Raw genomic sequence first — 19,680 nt, forward strand, 5'->3', positions numbered from 1 at the left:
TTTCTAACCCCACCCGCCCCTGTTATTTCTGTCTTATTTTGCATCTTTTAACCATCTCGCATTTACACGCGGGCATCTGAAGTAGCTGCACAAAACAAAGAGGACAAAGCATTACTCCGACCAGGTGCGGCCTCCCCCAACAGCGGCAGCGTGCGAAGGTTGCGTTTTCCTTCTCCGTCGTTTGGGAGGACATCACGTAGTCTGCTAACTCAGTCACTTCATTTGGGCATAGGAAAACTTTTATTTACAACATGTTAATTAAAAAAATAGTTGACAAAAAAGGCATACAGTATTTTATACTAAAAGAATAAAGATTTTTATTAAGCACTGTAAGTTGCATTCAATAGCCTTCAAATACACCACACCACAATCCATCTACAACCAATCAAACCCAACAGTAGTTCATTCTTGCACAATCCATGAGTTGGGGCAGAACTCCCTTCAACTTACATTAAGATACCTACTTAGCTCTTGCGGGCAGGGAATGGGGAATTACACCTCATTTCTGATCACTAATGTGTGATGAAGAGCATCAGGAGAATTATATGAAAACGAATATAAAGAAATGATTCTGATTTTGAAGTACATTAAGTTTGGAAACACTAACAAAAACATCAAAATGATACAGGTATATTTGCTTATACTAAATTCTTGATGGGAAAGTTCTCAAGAACAAGCCATTTGTTTCCTGCTACAGAAGGGGGGTACTTTTTTTTTTTGAAGATCAAAGCTTTTTTTTTTTGTTTTTCACAGAATTTCATATTTGCTAATATGAAGGCATAAAACAGCAACAGAGAACAATAATGCATACAGCAATGAGTACACCAGGGTAACGTTGATATTCAAAACGGCTAGATAATTTTTTTTTTTTTTAAGTTTTAGAATAAATGCAACAGAGGTCAATAATCACAAAATTTTAAGGTTAGAGCAAGATCAGTCAATGACTAAACATAGTTAACATCTTTTATAGGACTATTACTGATTATTAGCTTTTTGTTTTGCAAATGGGCACAGTACTTGTAAGAATGGAAGAAAGAGGACAATAACATGCATAATATTAACTACACACTTTAAAAATTATGAACCATGCAGAAGTTTAGCTCAAATAGTAGTACTAATGGTCTACGTCTGATTCAAAACCACATAGTTCATTGATCACGGATGCATGGTATTAGTCACAAAAAGTTTCAGAACACATTGTGTTTATTTTGAAAGGTCATTTGCATCTTCTATGATTTCAAGTTTATCTCCATTTAACTTGCTTGTAAAGTATGTATGATGTATATTTAAAATCAGCAGAACTGCAATATTACTCTATAATTTTTAGTTTCGATAGTTTGCACATTTTAACACAAAAGAACCACATCAACGGTGATGAAATTTAAGAAAGAAAAAACTGTGGTTGTGCCTTTTTCCCCCCATAATCATGAAATCAAAGCCTTAAAGAAAGCTTTATTGTGACACAGTAATGCAAAATCAAATATAATGGCATACATATGGTGCCAAGTACTAAAAATTATATTTTAAGCTATATATACTTAAAGACTGCCAAAATTTGTTTTCTTTATATTTCAAAAAACAAAACTACAAGCTTTTGTCATAACCAGTTTAAACTTTATGTATACTTCATTTTAAGTGCGGGAGTCAAATGCTCTTCATTCTCTTTCTTTTTTGTTTTATTGTAGCATTTTGACTACAACTGGTTAAAACTAAAAATGTGTTGTTTAAATCTCTGACATCAAAGAGGGATCCGAATTTCCAAAGTCCTCATTTTTCTCTTACGGAAAGGAAAAAATGTACGTAACTGTAGGCTCTCTTTCTTTCCAGATATTCCTAATCCTGACCCTTCCCAACATCCTTCACCCTCTATAAAAAATAAGTTTACTCTTCTTTTTTTAAGACAGTGGCCTCAAGAGCATCATCTTTATGGCAAACACTGTCTGCATTTAGTGCATTTAAGTGAGGATTTGTATTGCACATTTTAGAGTCATTACTCAAGGCACTTTCAGACTGATTGGAAGCCCTGATGTCTCCTGTATTCCCATTCATCTGGGAAGCTGGTTTTTCCTCATTCACAACTCCATTTTCAGCCAGGGATCCATCTGAAGACACAATTGAGGATTTAGATTCCTCTGATTTTGACTTAAGTTCTTTGGCTACTTCTTCTGCTGAAGCAGCATAAGGAGGTTTGCCCTATTTTTTAAAAAAAGAAGAAAATTACTGAAGAACCACTGCGATATATTTACAATCTGTTACAAAGACACTATTAATAGGCAGCATGCAGTGTGCAGAAGGATGACAAGCGAATACCGAGTATTATGTACTGCTGAAATAAGAAGTGGCATACAAAATAAACAGCACAGCACGGATGAGAAAGAACTGTCAGCATTTCTGAGTGCCTTCTAGCCATGCCTTCCGACGCTCCTGCGGTAAAATGCCCTTTCTAACTCCGATGGTTATTGCACAGTGTAAGAGCTACGTAAACGGCTGGAAACACCAAAACTGAGAATCAATATACAGCTTAACTCTGCTTCTTGGTTCATATACGTTATAATTTAATGGTATGATTACATGTTATTCAAATACAAACCAAAGCTTTTTTCAGACAAACTGTAAAGAAGTGCAAAAGTACCATGCAATATTATCTATACTAGTCTATATGCTTCGGAGATTAGGAAAGTGACTTCATACGAAAAGCATATAGTAGAATCTTACAAGACTGAGTATAACAATAAAAAACAGATTTATGCAGCATTAGAACGTATGTTTAGTTTTTAAGTCTCTGCAACAATGAATCTGAGCGTTCCAGAAACGTAATAGGCTTTAAACAACAAACCAAAATCAGTAGGTTGGGTTGCTAAGAAGCAACGTTCTTATCTGTCACGCTGTTAACAAAGTCAAGTACTAAGAAATGACTTAAGATACGGACATCATATATGCCTCAAACAATAGCAAACAGTTTCATAGTGTAATAATCTTAATTTTGACATACTAGAAACAGCATGGTTAGTACTTTCCTGAATTGCTGAAAGATTTTGCAGGTGGGTAAGAACTGTTCTTCTCTAGCATCAGGACCACAAACCTTGTTTTCCAGAAAATCACAAAAGATTCTGCAGTAGCATTGCATAGGTCTGTGACTGGCATATGAGGACAATGAGTATTATATCACATGTGTAAATGTACTTCTTCACAGGCTTTACTAAGTGTTAAGTCTTAGATTAAATACACGCTTTTGTTTCTTTCCAGATCAAGAGTGAAAGGTCTCATCTGGTGAAAAAATAGGCACGTCTTAATGTTTGCTAAATACAAATTGCTTATTTCAGTCGGGTTCTCCAACCTTTTCCCCTCCCGCCTCATAATGAGTATCAATAAAGCCACCGCAGGCAGGATCTTGCTTGGTGTAAATACGCATGTCTGAATCTGGCCCTACCCAGGCACTCTTTCCTTAACCGCCCGGGTTTGTAAGACAGGGAAGGACACTGTTGCCAGTTAGTCTTAACTGGGTATCAAAATCTACTTGTTATGCATTAAGTTTTCCAAGTTCTCCCTGCCACAGGCATTTTAATTCACCTTTTTTCTTTTCCTGTAAAAGGAACATACTCTAGAGTACAGTGACTGGTGATCGTAAAATCCAATGAGCTCAGGACCAGTCAATAGAAAATGCCACCGTTTATCTTTCTTCTCCCTATCACAGGCACGATTTTAGACCAACATCCTTGTGACCACAAGTATTTACCATCCAAATTGCATATCATTAATAAAAATATGAATACCCAAACTTGCTGACTGTCTGTCAAGACTGTCTACCATCCACCTTCAGGTACTATCTGAACTACATTTACATATGTAAACCTCTAGTAAGCGCAGAATATTTGGGAGCTCCTTCTCAGGGCTTCCTTTATTTCATAGGTTAAAGTATTTGGAAATTAGATACTATATAATTAACATAGTGGTTTTTCTTCTATTTAAAGTAAAAGATGTAAAGCTTTAAATACATAGGTACATTTGTAGACATATATAATCTGTATACACAGAAATTTAGCAAGGAAGAGAAGTATTTGAATTTTTACACCTAGAACGCAGCAAGTTTTACTTTAAGTTAACAGTTGCTTCATTATCCACTGGAGAACATCCCTTCTCTCACTATCTGATACCTGCAAACACCCCCTTACTCTTATATACTAATGTCTCCATGACAAATTGCAGATCCATATGATATATTTATTGTGAAAGTTTTCCACCTATTTACTACCCACTCACCCATTACCACTGGGACTCGCATCGACGCTCAAAACTGCATGGCAGCAAGAACAATGGAAAAGGGAGGAAAACATAACTCTGAAGCAATTGGCATTTAACACGAAACAGCAGTTTGCTTCAGCTATATTTAAAGGATCCATGGAAAAGACAAAAACCATGATCCACAGACGCTTCATACGTTGTCCCCGAAAACGAAACTGTGTGCTCATGGGGGCATGACTGGTCTGTCATTTCCTAGAAGTTTAGAGTAAGTTCTTACATTTGGAGCCATGCAGCAGCAAAGAGCCTTCTACTGCTACTGATTTTTCTTCATGAGGTTGGACCGTGGTCCCAGAAAAGAAACTGGGAAAGAGTTGGGGTGGGAACAGAAACGCCTAATTTGTTTCAGCTTTGTATTTCTCCCATTTTCCTAAATTTTCTCCTACTCCCACGGCTGGTTAGAGCTGTGTAGGCACAGCCTTCATATCAAAATACATTTTTCCATGTCTGTCTTTATAACCAAAGTTTGCTTATAATTGAGATGCAGCACTAGCCTGTCATTCATCAGTGGTTGTGCAGCTTACAGCTTCAACACGTAGGCAAGATCATTGTAAGAAACGCTTTTATCTTTTAAAGTTGTGCTTGTCAATATTAGCTGGTCTGGAAGTCCGTACCATACTAGCCTGTGAACTAGAGTGTTTTGAAGTCAGGCACATGGCTTTATTACCTGAATTGCTCCCTGGCTTTTATAACCTCTCCCATAGTACCTTCCGCCTCTTCCAAAAGTTCTTATCACTGGAGTGGAAATAACTCCTCTAGGACGCCTGTAAGTTTTGAGGGAAAGGAAGAAAGAAAAATACGTATCAGCTTTGTTTAAATCTACTTCAAATTTTATTTTGCTGGAAGATCTTTTTTCTAGCTTTACTGTCTAGTGACTAACATTTACACTCCTTTAAAGAAGCAATATAACTAATTCAGAATTACAGGGTTCTACTGCTGAATGTAAATGCTCTTCTTGAATACTCAGTGGGTATAATTTACCTCATGTGTCCTCAAATGTGTTGTATGCAATTTCTAAATGCCTCCAACTTTTCCCTGTTTTACCTTTTTCCCCAATCATTAAACCACATATGAAAAGTACGTTCCAGAAGACTGCACTTACCCCCTCGCTGGTCCTCCCACAGAAACGACCTGCAGAGGAAATGGCCCTCTACCCCCTCGTCCACGTCTGCTTCCAGCCCAATGGCCGACTACAGTGCCGGCAATTTCAAGTTTCCCTCCCTGAGAAGGAATAGGTTGGACTCCTGCACATAAAAGCAAAACCAAACCTTGATCTTCACAATCATAACATTAAAGTCACGAACGAATGGAAAACTGGTTTGCCCGGATTTTATCACATATACAGTTTCCTCTTTTGATACTGGGAGATTATTGCTCATTTTGCGGTCTTTCAGAAGCATTGTAACTCCAAGAGTCTTTCTTTCCCCCCCTTTTTAAAAATAGATATGAATTCTGAAAAGAAAAATGATCTTACATGACTACTTCAGTTTCAGTAATTAAAAATATACTTTAGATAAACATTAAGAAACTGAAGTGAAATTTTACAAGCTATCTGAAGATATTTTTTTTTCCTGCATTCCTAACGAAGAAGTAATTTTTGCAGGTTTAAAGGCACTTTAGTGAACACCAAATATCAGCATAAGACACGCAGATTGTAATTGCTATAAACAACTTACTAGGCAGAATTATCTGTACTAACACTAAGTTGTTATAAAAATATAGCATTAAACTGATCTGGGTGTAAAAGGTCGGTTTATCCTTCCCCTACCAAGAAAGCAGGTAAAACTGCAATTGTCTAAATAGGAATGTATCTTCTATTCAAGTTGCTCATATCTTTATACCTGTGTTTTGCCCTTAAAAATCAACACCAGGGCATAACATATATTTCAAGAAATCTAGGAAAGTGCAACTGAGCCAGATGTTACTGGTAAGACCATCAGCACTGAAAAGGTTACAAAACACAGCATTTATGCAGCCGCAATTAGTCCTCAAACGTTAATTTGCTAGAAACTAAATTACTGATTAAATTCAAAAAGGTTCATACTTCCCTGTACAAGTCTTTCAGCTTCAAATGCACATTGTTTATGGGGGCAAAGTTATTCACACCACGAAGCATTAGAGGTATGTTCGCTCTTAGGACAAAAGCTCAGAGGCCAGAAAGGACAGCTAAATATATGGGAAAATTTTACCCTGAATGGGGGATTGGAATTAACAGGTTTCCACTGTCCCATCTCGTACAGGAGACGAGCAACGGGCACACAGGGAGGTAAATAAATCTCACGCCTGTGTCCATGCCGACATTGACACCAGCGAAGAACAGGTTAGCAGTAACACTGAAGTCAGTCATTTCTACGTTGGGTTGTTTTTGCAAAAAGCTCAACTGCCCCCGAATTTCAGAAAATAACTGTTAATACATTCAAGCAAAGTTCAGCTGATTACAGATTCCACTCTCGCATTTTGAAGCGCAGGAGACAGACCGTCTCGTTCGGTTTTACGGCTATCCTGTGTTTGGAGGAGGGTTTCTAGGCGTGAGAGAGGCTGGCGCCGAGGGGCTTGCGGCAGGGACCTGGGGAGAGTGCCTGGGAGAGCAGAGCAGACAGCAGCCTGGGCAGGCTCTAGAGAGGGAGAGCTGAGACAGTTAGGGAGAAAGGGAGACCGGCAGTCAGTAGGAAAGCCTCAGACCAAACCGTAAAGTGAAGGAAGCCGTTGCCAGAAGCTCTAAGAAAAGGGTTTTGGGTATAATTACCGCCCTGAAACTTGCTAGTCCTGTTGCTGTCATTGCCAGAGAAGGCTCCGGAGTGTCCTGCCGCTGCTGCCACCCGGAAGGCCCGGTAAGCGCCTGTGGCTACTGTTTCCCCATAAGGGCCTCCGAAGCCATAGACTCCTGTTAGACCCAGGGTAAAGAAAGACAGGGGAAAAGCTGTGAGGGGGCCAGGCATCCGGGAAGGCCCCTAGCAGAGATGCTGCTGCCTCCTTCCATCCTTCCGGAGTCAGCAGGGAGGGTCGCGCTCCTGCAGGCTGGGCAGGAGCAGCCCACGGCCGGCCCGGGCGATGCTGCACGGGAGCAAGCCACCACCGCCGAGGAAGCCCTGGCCAAAGATGTCCTGCTGCCTTAGGGAGCACGGGGTCTCTTATCCAAAGAGCAGGCCTTTAACCTGGGTTTGGAACGGGCATCCCGACTTCTACGGCATAATGAGCATTGGAAGGCTTGCGACAATTTTTTGGCAATGAGCTCCGATGGCTACAGTTGTGGCACCCCAAGAACATCTTACTCCCAATGTCCAGTATCAATACACCTATGGGCCTTGGTACTGGGGAGATTCTGAGAAAGGGAGTAATTCTAGAAACAGCCTGGAATGGTTACAGCAGTTTTTACACTCAAGGGTGCCAGTGATTAAACGACTGTAGCAAAACACAGAGGGGTGGGGAGGAGGAAAGGGTGTCTTCAACCCTGACAGTTAAACTGTGTCCATTAATTTAGGCATTCTTAATATTTATAAATATAAATGTTTTGAAGCAATGTACAGTGCACATAAGAGCCTTTTCAAATCATCCAGTGTTGATCCATTCCTCTTTTTTCTATTCATAAAATAGCGGTAAAAGTAGTTTGATCTGGCACAGTTACTAAAAATCCTGATGGAAATACGCAGCAATACAACACATTCCATATTGCTAGGCTATGGCTAATGAAAGTAACAACAAAATACAGTGACTGGCACATGACAAACACATGTCAACCACTTGCTTTCATGTATTTTTCCTATGAAATCGAACAAGCAAATCCGTTCATAGTCTTGGGAATGTGAAAGACAAGATAACGCTCCACACCAACATGTTTCGCACCACTGTCCCATCACTTACCAGCAAAGCCTCTCCCCCTGCCCTGAGGTGGTGGGACTGGCCCAAAGTGTCGAGGATACATAGAAGCTGGATAGAAAGGCATGGCAGGTGGAGGTGGGAATGGGAGAGGATGGTTCTGCCTGGAGAAATTTAATCCTTCTAGGATGCTCTGACGCATCTTTTCAACCTTGGCTGCCTGCTCAGCCTACGAATAAAGAGAAAGTCACAGAGAGATGTTAAAATTCTGATTTCAACTGTATAAAGCTACATTTACACCACAAATTCAAAGAAGAGAGCAAAATAATAGAATAGTAGACAACTACTGCAAACAAATTCCATAAAGCTAGCTAGAAAATTACAGTCATCTGTCTTGCATACCTACTAATAGTTCAGTGATATTCGAATTGTTCACAAGAAAATCTTTATGTATCGGTAGAGAGATGGGAGTCTAAATACTGAGGCAGTTTAGAAGTCGGTAACACAGAAACAGTTTAAAAGTTAGAAAGGGCTTTCCAGAAAGGAACTGAGAAACCTCCTTTTATAGTCTCCTGAACACTTAATGCAGCCCTTTACTTTAAACAGAATAATCACCATAAACCTGGAGTGCAAAACAAAATCTATGTAAACAGGCTAAAGCATGCCTGGAGGCTACCAAGCCTGAGAGGGACCACAGCCATCATCAATATTTAATCTATGATCAGTTTCCCTTGAGTCAGAAATAAGAAGAGGTAAGCTGTGGTGTTAAGATTTCATACCTCCCAAAAAGTTAAAAAACAGTTTTGGTCATTCAGTAAACTGTTGATTTTTATCAGTTTCCTCTTTTTATATTTAGATAATAACTTGGCATCATTTGGATACCACAAAAAACTAATTCATTTGTATTTTAAGATGGTCGTAAGAAATGTGAAAAGATTTTGAGCTTAAGGACCATAAGAATGACTTCACAGTCCGTAAAATAACATAGAAATCACAAGTTTTCTTTCACTGTAAAACCATTGCAGCTTAGTCCTTTGTGACAGTCTTGCTAGCTTGACCCAAAAAGACAGTACTTGAACCAATGAGCAGAGAGAGTTTTCAACTCAGTCGTTCATTACATCACAATTGCATTCAAGTTTCCGTTTCCAGAGAGGAAAAAAAATAAATGAAAATTTACGCCAGTTTACTTTTTCCAAATCTACCAAAATGCCATCTCAATCATCAACAAGAGATAGGAGAGTAAATAGAGCTGAAAAATACCCATTAGCCATTCACCTCATATTTCCCTTTTAAAAGTACAGAGATGATACGTGAAGTAAATGACTGATCAACCAACCACACCTCACACTTCTGAAAATTTGGCACACTTGATACTCTGTCACGCTTCTGAAACTACACACCTGACCATCACAGAGGTCAATGAGCGGAACTTTCTCCCGGCTTGCTTTGATGAGCTTGGTCTGGAATAATTTTCCATCAAAATACATCCACGGACAGCAGTGCTCCCATGGAATTGGCTGTCCACAAGCATCGTTTGCAAAAAGTGCCATATCGACACCACTCATAAATAAAGCAGACAGCTGAATTCCTCGGGGATCAAGATTCTCAATCTGTTTAAAAAAAAAATTGGAAATTTAGTAAGATAATAATGAGATGTAATTCAAAGTTATTCCAGTAGTTACATTATTGTCAAAACTCTTGAAAACAGAGCGATTTTAAAAGGTTGTCCAGACTTTTCACACATAATTGCCAGTTTGACTAGAAGAACGCACCAGAATCTATTGCCTGTGCATGCAAAACTGCAATACTCAGGAAGGCTGTTGTTCCCATCCATCCACTCGAGAGGTGAGAGATAAACCCAAAAAACTCTATTTTCTCAACAACAAAGCACAGGAAATTGTTTCTCATATTTTAATGTTTTAACTCAATTCATTATCAAGAAGTCAGTAAAAAGCTTTAAGTAAAATACTCATCTTTAATTTGTGGCATGTGGTGTCTGAACCACCTAAGATGCATACTTCAGCTGCATTAAGATCATTGATAAATATGCAGTACAGAGTTTTTGAAACCATGATAAAGCATGTTATAGCAAGGAAAAGCTTTAAAGACACTTACAGGAAATCAGCAGTAGAAAATGTCATTAAAAAATTTATTTCAAAAAATCTTGTGCTTCTGAGATTTTTTTTTGTAGAAAGTTTCAGGAATGAGCTCAATGTTAGCATTCAATTTTTCTTCCCACATACCCCATTTTCCTTCCAACTCCTTTATAACGGATTTTCTATTAGCTTGATTCGAGATTTTGCTGTTAGAACGTGTCTCTTATTAATGAAGCAATGTTTATGCATACAACAGCTTTATTTAGGATGCAGGATAGATACACAAAGGTAGAATTAAATAGTGAATAATAGCTGGTGGCAGAAGCAAGAAGGATTTGCTTGCAGCAAATATGTTTTTAGCCCTGGCATAAGAAAATATCACTACTAGTGTTCTCTAAAATACTTCCGAAAATATCAGCCCTTTCTTGGGAACATTTGCAAGACCTTGGTATTAGATTTTAAAATTAAACTACATTGCCTTCCTTATGCATAAGCAACCTTTACGATCCAAAAGACTATCCAGATCGTTTTGCAGATAATGCAGCTGGGTTCAAACTCAGCTGCTCGTTCTGTCTGACTTCAACAAAAAGAGAAGCAGCTGCTTCGTATGAAGACAGTAACAACACTGCATGAAATATTGCATCTTTCAGTTAACCAACATCTATTATGGAAACGACCCATATTAGTCTTTATGTGATTTAAAAATAAAATTTGGAGAACAATTTCTATTAAACAAAAATATCGTATGCTGTTTATCACTTGCCTTGTCTCTGCCTTTCGTTTTGTGTTGGAATGGAAAAAGTATTTTCTCTGGGAATTCCTTTCTTAGATCTCTAAGACCAGCAATTTTCACAGTGGGGTTTCCTCCTCTTTGCATCAAATCTTAAGAGAGAGGCAAGACTTTGATAACTCTTATAGATACCTTTGCCAAAATCTCTACCCCATGATGTTATTTGTTTATTGTGTTGTGTTTTGAAAATGGACATTGAAGACTAAGTGGCTGACACACTGCAGGTCTTTGAGGCATCCAGCCTTCCCTACAAAACTGACATTTGAACTTCCACCGATACCCACAGGTACAATTACTCAACTTCAGGAGAGCTTGGGGTAGATGTCTTGAACCACGCTCTCATTGTTCTCATGAGACTTTAAAAGGCTCTCCACCATACTCCACCGAGTCCAATGTTCGTCACCTCAGATGAGCTACGTACATTTCTTCTGAACATACAGGGTAACTCATTGTCAGTTCATTCCTTTGGCAGAGGTTGGCCACGTGCTTCCCTGAAGACAAAGTACTGCTCTTCATACAACGCAGACAACTGTCACCTTCTTTGGACCAGAATCTCCAGGGTTCTGAAAGGCCCAGTAAGCACACAGGGCTTCCAGCTTGAACGTCTAGTAAACACATTGTAAAGGAGTTCCAGCAAACACCTGAATGATTCTCCTGACGGACAGGATCTACATTTAGGGTGCTTTTAAGGAATTAGCTACAATGAGGAATACTCAAAAATGCTGTTCTCAGGAGTCTAATACGCTTATAATCCATGTCAGCAGCAATTCAGTCCTAAGTGCTGGAGCAAACAAGCAGTCTTGCATGAACTCATCAGCTGTTCGTTATAGCTGTCTTCATCCTGTGTTTCTTCACATCTTTTTCAGCAATGAGGGAAAAGCCAAATAAATTTCTTCCTGTTGGATTTTATTTCTTTATTTATTATTTGAGCTGTTGGCATTCATTCTTTGGTATATGGGAAGAGGATTTTGTTTTTCTGTTAACTTTGCCATTAAGATTGCTAACGTGAATTCTCTACTTGCTGTGTGGTAAGTTCAAATAGATTCCAAAGTGGATTCAGTTGTTTTCTTCCCCTTACATTTATTAGTACTTCTATGGCTAAGTGCTGGGTTTCCACGAGCAGACTGATTTGGTTTATAGATTGAGACTGAGAAGTCCTTGCCAGGGTGCTACATGCAGGAATGCAAGCCAGATTCTGCTCGTCACCCACAGAAGAGAAATAAGTCACTTGTTGGCTTTGAGAATGCTCTTGTATTAGTGGCAAAATATTCCTTAGAAAAGCCTAATAGCTGAAATCTGCGTGAGCTTAAGTATTGTTTCTTCTGAGAAGAGCGGTGCTAGGATTGCTGCTTTTGTCTGTGTCCCTCTGCAGTGTGCACCTATGAATATGAACAAACTTGGGAAACAAGTACCACCTTCTCCTTGCTGATTTAACTAAGGACAGCATGTATCCAGGCACTGCTGGGAGCAGAACTGGTCACTAGACTTTCCTGACTCGAGCCCTACGGTACCTGAAGGACTATCTGAAATGATTTCTCCAACACGAGGTTGCACGATGAAGAGGCGATCAGCATCTCACCTCCTTCGCTATGTTGATCATCAGTGCAGACAGGAGATAAGATGGATCACTTCCAGTTGTGCATTCCCTATACATCCTAAAACCTCCCATAGCTTCCAGTTATCAAATACACTATTGGGCTTAAGGTACATTATGTAGAAAAAAGTATCTAAAATTATTTCCATTCAGAAAAATGTTTGCTTAAAAAAATAAAAGGACTAAATTCTACCATTTTATTCAGAGAACTTCATAGTAGGTTCCAAACAAATTCTGAAGAGCAAACAAGGTAAAAGCAAAAACCAAATCTTGCATATTTTAGCTCAAAGGCTAGAAGAGGAAATTTCACTGTGAACATATGAAGATTGAATGGGGAAATCCCCCAGAGTAAGATGAAGTTGCACAGATTGATAGGCATTCTGTATTTACAATAAGGATACCACACTAAGCAACTCTATCAATTAGCTAGCTGTATTTACTTCATATAATACTACTGTATTAGAAAAAAATAGAAACTTTGAGATCTTAACTTTTAAAATCCTCAAAATAATTATTTCTACAATTCTGTGACTGTTTTCCCTTTTTCTCTCCTGCATTTTTCCATTCAAGATTATGCAAGTCTCTCTCCATTTTTACAATTAGCTGCAAAAATCTTTTGAATGCTGAATCATGAAAAAATACCCAGGTTAGTAATTAAGAACAGCCACACAAGGATTAAGTCTTTTTCTTTTTTTTTTTTTTTAATTTTTTTCATGGCTTAGTAATTAAGAACAGCCACACAAGGATTAAGTCTTTTTCTTTTTTTTTTTTTTTAATCTTTTTAATGGAAGCACATCTGTTTTAAACTTCCAAGAGACAACTACTTAAGAAATTGTGAGAAAAGGTTCCGCAGTATAGAATGCATTTAAGATTTTAGTTATCTATCCAACCAGTGAAACAGAACTGATTATCAACCTTTGCAACACTTTAAAATACTAAGATTAATATTTTGGAAAGTATAGGTAATTACAGAAGGCTTTTAGTGAGACAGGCACATACACATCACCCACTACAGTTAACAATATGGATCAGCTGGGAATAAATCTCTTAAATTATCAAAGTTATAGTCAAGAATTACCTTGAGTTCCTGAAGCTGGTCAGGTTCATAGAGCTTTGGAGACAATGCTTGGGCAAGAAAAGCATCAAGTTCCTGGCGACGAAGTATACGAACCCCCGGCCACTGTACCATATACCTACAGAGGAAGCCCATAATTATTCAGAAGCTTCCTTTAACAGGTAAATCAAGTGGTATTTTATTTGATCAGAAGCCACCAAAATGCAACAACAAAAAAAACCTGTTGTGCAAGAGCCTGCTTCCAGTGAAGAAGAATTTAAAACTTAAGTGGATTCTGATACATCTAAAAATATAAAGATTCACGGCCTTTATAAAAAAGACTAATGGTAAAAGGACTTTGTGAACATGGTTTCCAGATAACACATTACTCAGAAATTATCTAGTCAGTGAATTTTATGCTCATCACGTCTTAATGAACAACAATTTAAATATTCCATGTCACAGGAGAGAAACATGGTGTCCAAATGAAAGAGGAGCTCTACTTTAAGATACCATTTGGACTATTTTTTGTACACTTACTATTCTCTAAGGAGAAAAACAAAGGAGTTTTAGTGCTCAAAAGGCAAGACAAAGTACAATAGAACTGAAGACAAATTTAAATTTATTGCTCTCAAAAATGGCTTAAAATTTTTCATGTGCAACATGCTAACCTTGGATTCTGCCAGATTTATAAGCCAGTTGTATTGAAATAATCACCCCTTTCCAAAAAGGTAAGCATCTCTCAATTCGTCAGTCAATTTTCTATCTGAAAATTAAACAGGTAAGTATTTTGGACCTTGTGACTTTCTCTTTGCAAAGCCAAAGTGTAAGAATTAATACTTCCAACTGTTGGTTATCATCGTCTCAACTAGATGAGCAATTTGAACACAGGGAATCTAACACATCATAGGCAGAGTATCATGCACGTCAACCTTGCATCCCGATAAGCTGCTCTGCAGCCGTCCTCTGAAGAACTCTCTCTTTTGCTTTGCAACTTCACCAACACAGCCTCTGAGACCCCAAATGTTGTTTTTTTAGGAAGTTGAAGACTAGAGTATAGTAAGGGTAAACTAATTCAAATGCTGCAGCGGCCTCTTTGCAACACAACATTTTTTTTCTCTTCCCTTCAGTCCTCTAGAGACTGAAGAAAGAAACGTTGACTATACAGCATGCTTTTAAGACTCACAGCAGCGATGTTCTAAAAACGAAACAAACCCCTTCTCCTAGTGACGCTGCAAATGTGAATTAACACTTTCCATACTCACAGTTTAATACAAAGTTAAATATGTCAGAAAGATTACGTGGTAAAACCTTTCCTTCATTCTGTTTTACCTTAAGGTAACACTGACCTTAGTACACAACAGAGCACCATAAGATGAGTGGGCACGTTAGTTGGATTGAGCATTGCTGGTGTATCTGATCTCATACAGGCCAAAAATGCCCTCATTCTTCGGTTCTTGTCTTCTACTGCTTTTCCCAGCCACAGCTTCTTCAGATTAGGACAGGTCCATTCCCTGAACGCAAGTGCTTCCACCAGCTCAGGGGTTTGAGGAGATTTTCCTTTGTAAGCAGCCCATTCTTTAATTATCACTGGTGAAACTACAAAATGGCAACAGTTGAAAGAAAAAAATGCAGAGTTAAAAAGCAGCGTATATTTAAAACTTTGTGTGCAAGAGATTTTGATCCAAAAAGCATCACTTTGAGATGGCGATAGATACTGATGTTCTGGATTACACATTGCCAAATTGGTAAACCAAACTCTGTCCGGACCATCTTTCAATTGTGATCACCTACAAAGTAAGTGCATGCAACCAACTGTACACTAGGAGTGTTACATTAATATTTTCAAATTAATATACCACATAAAGGAACTACATATATTTTCCTAAAACAAACAGCATGATTTGAAAATGCAATTTTCCCCTAAAATATCTGTGTTATTGATCAAAAAGGTACAGTGATAAATAAAAATAGTACGCTTGGGCAAGAAAAGCATCAAGTTCCTGGCGACGAAGTATACGAACCCCCGGCCACTGTACCATATACCTACAGAGGAAGCCCATCATTATTCAGAAGCTTCCTTTAACAGGTAAATCAAGTGGTATTTTATTTGATCAGAAGCCACCAAAATGCAACAACAAAAAAAACCTGTTGTGCAAGAGCCTGCTTCCAGTGAAGAAGAATTTAAAACTTAAGTGGATTCTGATACATCTAAAAATATAAAGATTCACGGCCTTTATAAAAAAGACTAATGGTAAAAGGACTTTGTGAACATGGTTTCCAGATAACACATTACTCAGAAATTATCTAGTCAGTGAATTTTATGCTCATCACGTCTTAATGAACAACAATTTAAATATTCCATGTCACAGGAGAGAAACATGGTGTCCAAATGAAAGAGGAGCTCTACTTTAAGATACCATTTGGACTATTTTTTGTACACTTACTATTCTCTAAGGAGAAAAACAAAGGAGTTTTAGTGCTCAAAAGGCAAGACAAAGTACAATAGAACTGAAGACAAATTTACATTTATTGCTCTCAAAAATGGCTTAAAATTTTTCATGTGCAACATGCTAACCTTGGATTCTGCCAGATTTATAAGCCAGTTGTATTGAAATAATCACCCCTTTCCAAAAAGGTAAGCATCTCTCAATTCGTCAGTCAATTTTCTATCTGAAAATTAAACAGGTAAGTATTTTGGACCTTGTGACTTTCTCTTTGCAAAGCCAAAGTGTAAGAATTAATACTTCCAACTGTTGGTTATCATCGTCTCAACTAGATGAGCAATTTGAACACAGGGAATCTAACACATCATAGGCAGAGTATCATGCACGTCAACCTTGCATCCCGATAAGCTGCTCTGCAGCCGTCCTCTGAAGAACTCTCTCTTTTGCTTTGCAACTTCACCAACACAGCCTCTGAGACCCCAAATGTTGTTTTTTTAGGAAGTTGAAGACTAGAGTATAGTAAGGGTAAACTAATTCAAATGCTGCAGCGGCCTCTTTGCAACACAACATTTTTTTTCTCTTCCCTTCAGTCCTCTAGAGACTGAAGAAAGAAACGTTGACTATACAGCATGCTTTTAAGACTCACAGCAGCGATGTTCTAAAAACGAAACAAACCCCTTCTCCTAGTGACGCTGCAAATGTGAATTAACACTTTCCATACTCACAGTTTAATACAAAGTTAAATATGTCAGAAAGATTACGTGGTAAAACCTTTCCTTCATTCTGTTTTACCTTAAGGTAACACTGACCTTAGTACACAACAGAGCACCATAAGATGAGTGGGCACGTTAGTTGGATTGAGCATTGCTGGTGTATCTGATCTCATACAGGCCAAAAATGCCCTCATTCTTCGGTTCTTGTCTTCTACTGCTTTTCCCAGCCACAGCTTCTTCAGATTAGGACAGGTCCATTCCCTGAACGCAAGTGCTTCCACCAGCTCAGGGGTTTGAGGAGATTTTCCTTTGTAAGCAGCCCATTCTTTAATTATCACTGGTGAAACTACAAAATGGCAACAGTTGAAAGAAAAAAATGCAGAGTTAAAAAGCAGCGTATATTTAAAACTTTGTGTGCAAGAGATTTTGATCCAAAAAGCATCACTTTGAGATGGCGATAGATACTGATGTTCTGGATTACACATTGCCAAATTGGTAAACCAAACTCTGTCCGGACCATCTTTCAATTGTGATCACCTACAAAGTAAGTGCATGCAACCAACTGTACACTAGGAGTGTTACATTAATATTTTCAAATTAATATACCACATAAAGGAACTACATATATTTTCCTAAAACAAACAGCATGATTTGAAAATGCAATTTTCCCCTAAAATATCTGTTATTGATCAAAAAGGTACAGTGATAAATAAAAATAGTACACGAATACAAATATATTCTATATGTGGTCTTTTAAGAACAATACGATCCTAGTGATTTTATTCAAATCAGATTTAAAACTTATGCTGTATTTGTTTGTAGTTGTTCAACTACTGCAATGGAACGAGATCTCAAATATGGGTGGGTTTGGGTTTTGGGGGTTTTTTGCCTAAAAATTTTTACAAAACATTACTTTACATAAGCCTTTCAATTTACTGCACTGCTTGCTATTAAGAGGTTAGTATTTTTGTGTCTGCTACGCTCCCTTTCATCATCATCAAGACTGTTCAACTCTACATTGCTGCTAAATCACCTCTCTTTTTTATGTCTGAAGGCAACCAAAACAGAACGCAAGTTTAAGAAAAAAAAAAAAAAGAAAAGTCAAGACTGAGAAATGATACCTTTGGCCTTGGAATGACCCAAGTTTGACACAGCTCAAAATTTGTTTGCACCCTTCTCAACGCAGAGCCCAGTTACGCAGCGTGGAAAGATTCAAGGAACTTGTTAGTGAAGCTTCAGGTTACACAGCCCAGAGAGACTCACTGCAGGAGCACAGACCTGCTCTTTCTGCTAGAAATCTTTGTTACAGATCGAGAGGAGAGTACTACTGGTGCCAGGATAGCCCTTACAGCTACGAAGTCTCCTTCAGCAATCAGACATCAGCCTTACAAGTAATTTTATATTTAGGGGCAGGCAAGCCATGGCAGAGGAGATGACTGGGATTAAAAAAAGCAGCTCTGGAACATCCCAAAGCACTCTCATGCTTTTCTGGAATCAAACTACTCTAGCATTGTAGCTACATGTCATAGAGCTCAGGGTAAGTTTTACAAAGATAACATGGAGCAATGAAAATAAATATTCTGATATATTTAGTTGGTAGCCTCACTACAAAATCATGTTCTATTTTGGTTGCTACCAGTTTTTATATGCCACCAAGCTATACAAGATGGGCTTTAACAGCCAGCAGAGCTACTCCATTATTTGCGCACAGCTTATCACACCCGTTTTCGCTTCTTGTTTAGGCCTGGGACAGCAAACATGAACAAATAAAAGGATGTATTTTATGTAGGCTCTCAAAGACTTGTTTAATTGCTTTAGGTCTCAGAAGCAAGAGATACTTTTGGACCAAAACTTCTTAGTTTTGAGGCTACTATGCAGAACAGTTTAATCTGTTAGCAGTAAAAAAAAACCCAAACTCTTGACAATTGACATAAAATAGTTGTTTGTGTTTTGGAGTTCTTTTTTTCTTTCCTTCAACCTCTTTTTGACAATGGCGGCGATACTCCTAGCTACACTCAAGTTTCTGGGTTTGGATGCCCCACCAGAGGCAAGCAGATGCAAACTCCATATGCAGATCACATTTAAGCACCCTCAGATGACCACTTCCTCAGCCTCTACAACTCCTGGAACAGCAGACAACAGCAAGGAAAGAGCTGTACAGAACACAAATGTTTCACTGTTGTTTATATGTGAAATATATGTGAAAGAAAGACCTCAAGCTTAGAAGGGAATATTTTATGTCTATGTTTTCTACCTGCAATCCTGTTTCAACATTCAAATTTGGTTCAAAGCTTTTAATCTGGGGATGACAACTTCCACGACCCTGTAAGATTAAGGCCACAGGCAGAGTACCTCAGTTTGCTCTCAAAACATACCGCCTTCAGTAACACACTACCTGTAGAGGTCACACTGGAGATCCATCCTGGCTTCAAAATTTTGTGAAGTAATGGTTATTATGGGAAAGGTAACCATGCTTCTTGCAGAACGGTTTAATATGAAGGTCACTCTAGTGGACTGGCAAACAGTATCCTCTCTGAATGATGGGGATGACGGGTGATGGTAGTAGGCAACTTTCTTCTGAGGGGTACGGAGGCACCCATTTGTGCCAACCGGACGCACGCTCTAGAGAGGTGTGCCACTTACCAGGGGCTCATACCAGGGATGTCACCAAGAGACTACCAAGCCTCGTACAGTCCACTGACTATTATCCACTGCTGCTGTTTCACGTGGGCACCAGTGACCCAGCCAGGAGCAATCTGAGGACTATCAAGAAGGACTACAGAGCCCTGGGAGCGGCGGTAAGGGACTCGGGAGCGCAGGTAGTTTTTTCATCAGTCCTGCCCGTCAAAGGGAAGGGGTTTGAAAGGGCCA

General features: G+C 38.7%; 1 protein-coding gene across 2 annotated transcripts in view; it reads right to left on the minus strand.

Moving 5' to 3' along the window:
• Nucleotides 1–221: 221 nt before the first annotated feature.
• Nucleotides 222–19,680, minus strand: part of FAM120A (family with sequence similarity 120A) — a 50,869-nt gene continuing 31,410 nt past the window's right edge. For both annotated transcript variants that reach the window (XM_009282568.1, XM_009282567.1), the window contains exons 10-17: nucleotides 16,906–17,155; nucleotides 13,674–13,788; nucleotides 9,516–9,725; nucleotides 8,161–8,344; nucleotides 7,046–7,183; nucleotides 5,402–5,543; nucleotides 4,967–5,063; nucleotides 222–2,193 (exon numbers count right to left, since the gene is read on the minus strand). In XM_009282568.1, the coding sequence (XP_009280843.1) occupies nucleotides 1,882–2,193; nucleotides 4,967–5,063; nucleotides 5,402–5,543; nucleotides 7,046–7,183; nucleotides 8,161–8,344; nucleotides 9,516–9,725; nucleotides 13,674–13,788; nucleotides 16,906–17,155 (1,448 nt within the window). In that variant the 3' untranslated portion in view covers nucleotides 222–1,881. The remainder of the gene's footprint in view (nucleotides 2,194–4,966; nucleotides 5,064–5,401; nucleotides 5,544–7,045; nucleotides 7,184–8,160; nucleotides 8,345–9,515; nucleotides 9,726–13,673; nucleotides 13,789–16,905; nucleotides 17,156–19,680) is intronic.

This window comes from Aptenodytes forsteri, unplaced genomic scaffold, assembly GCF_000699145.1.
Source record: "Aptenodytes forsteri isolate BGI_AS27 unplaced genomic scaffold, ASM69914v1 Scaffold438, whole genome shotgun sequence".
Lineage (NCBI taxonomy): Eukaryota > Metazoa > Chordata > Aves > Sphenisciformes > Spheniscidae > Aptenodytes > Aptenodytes forsteri.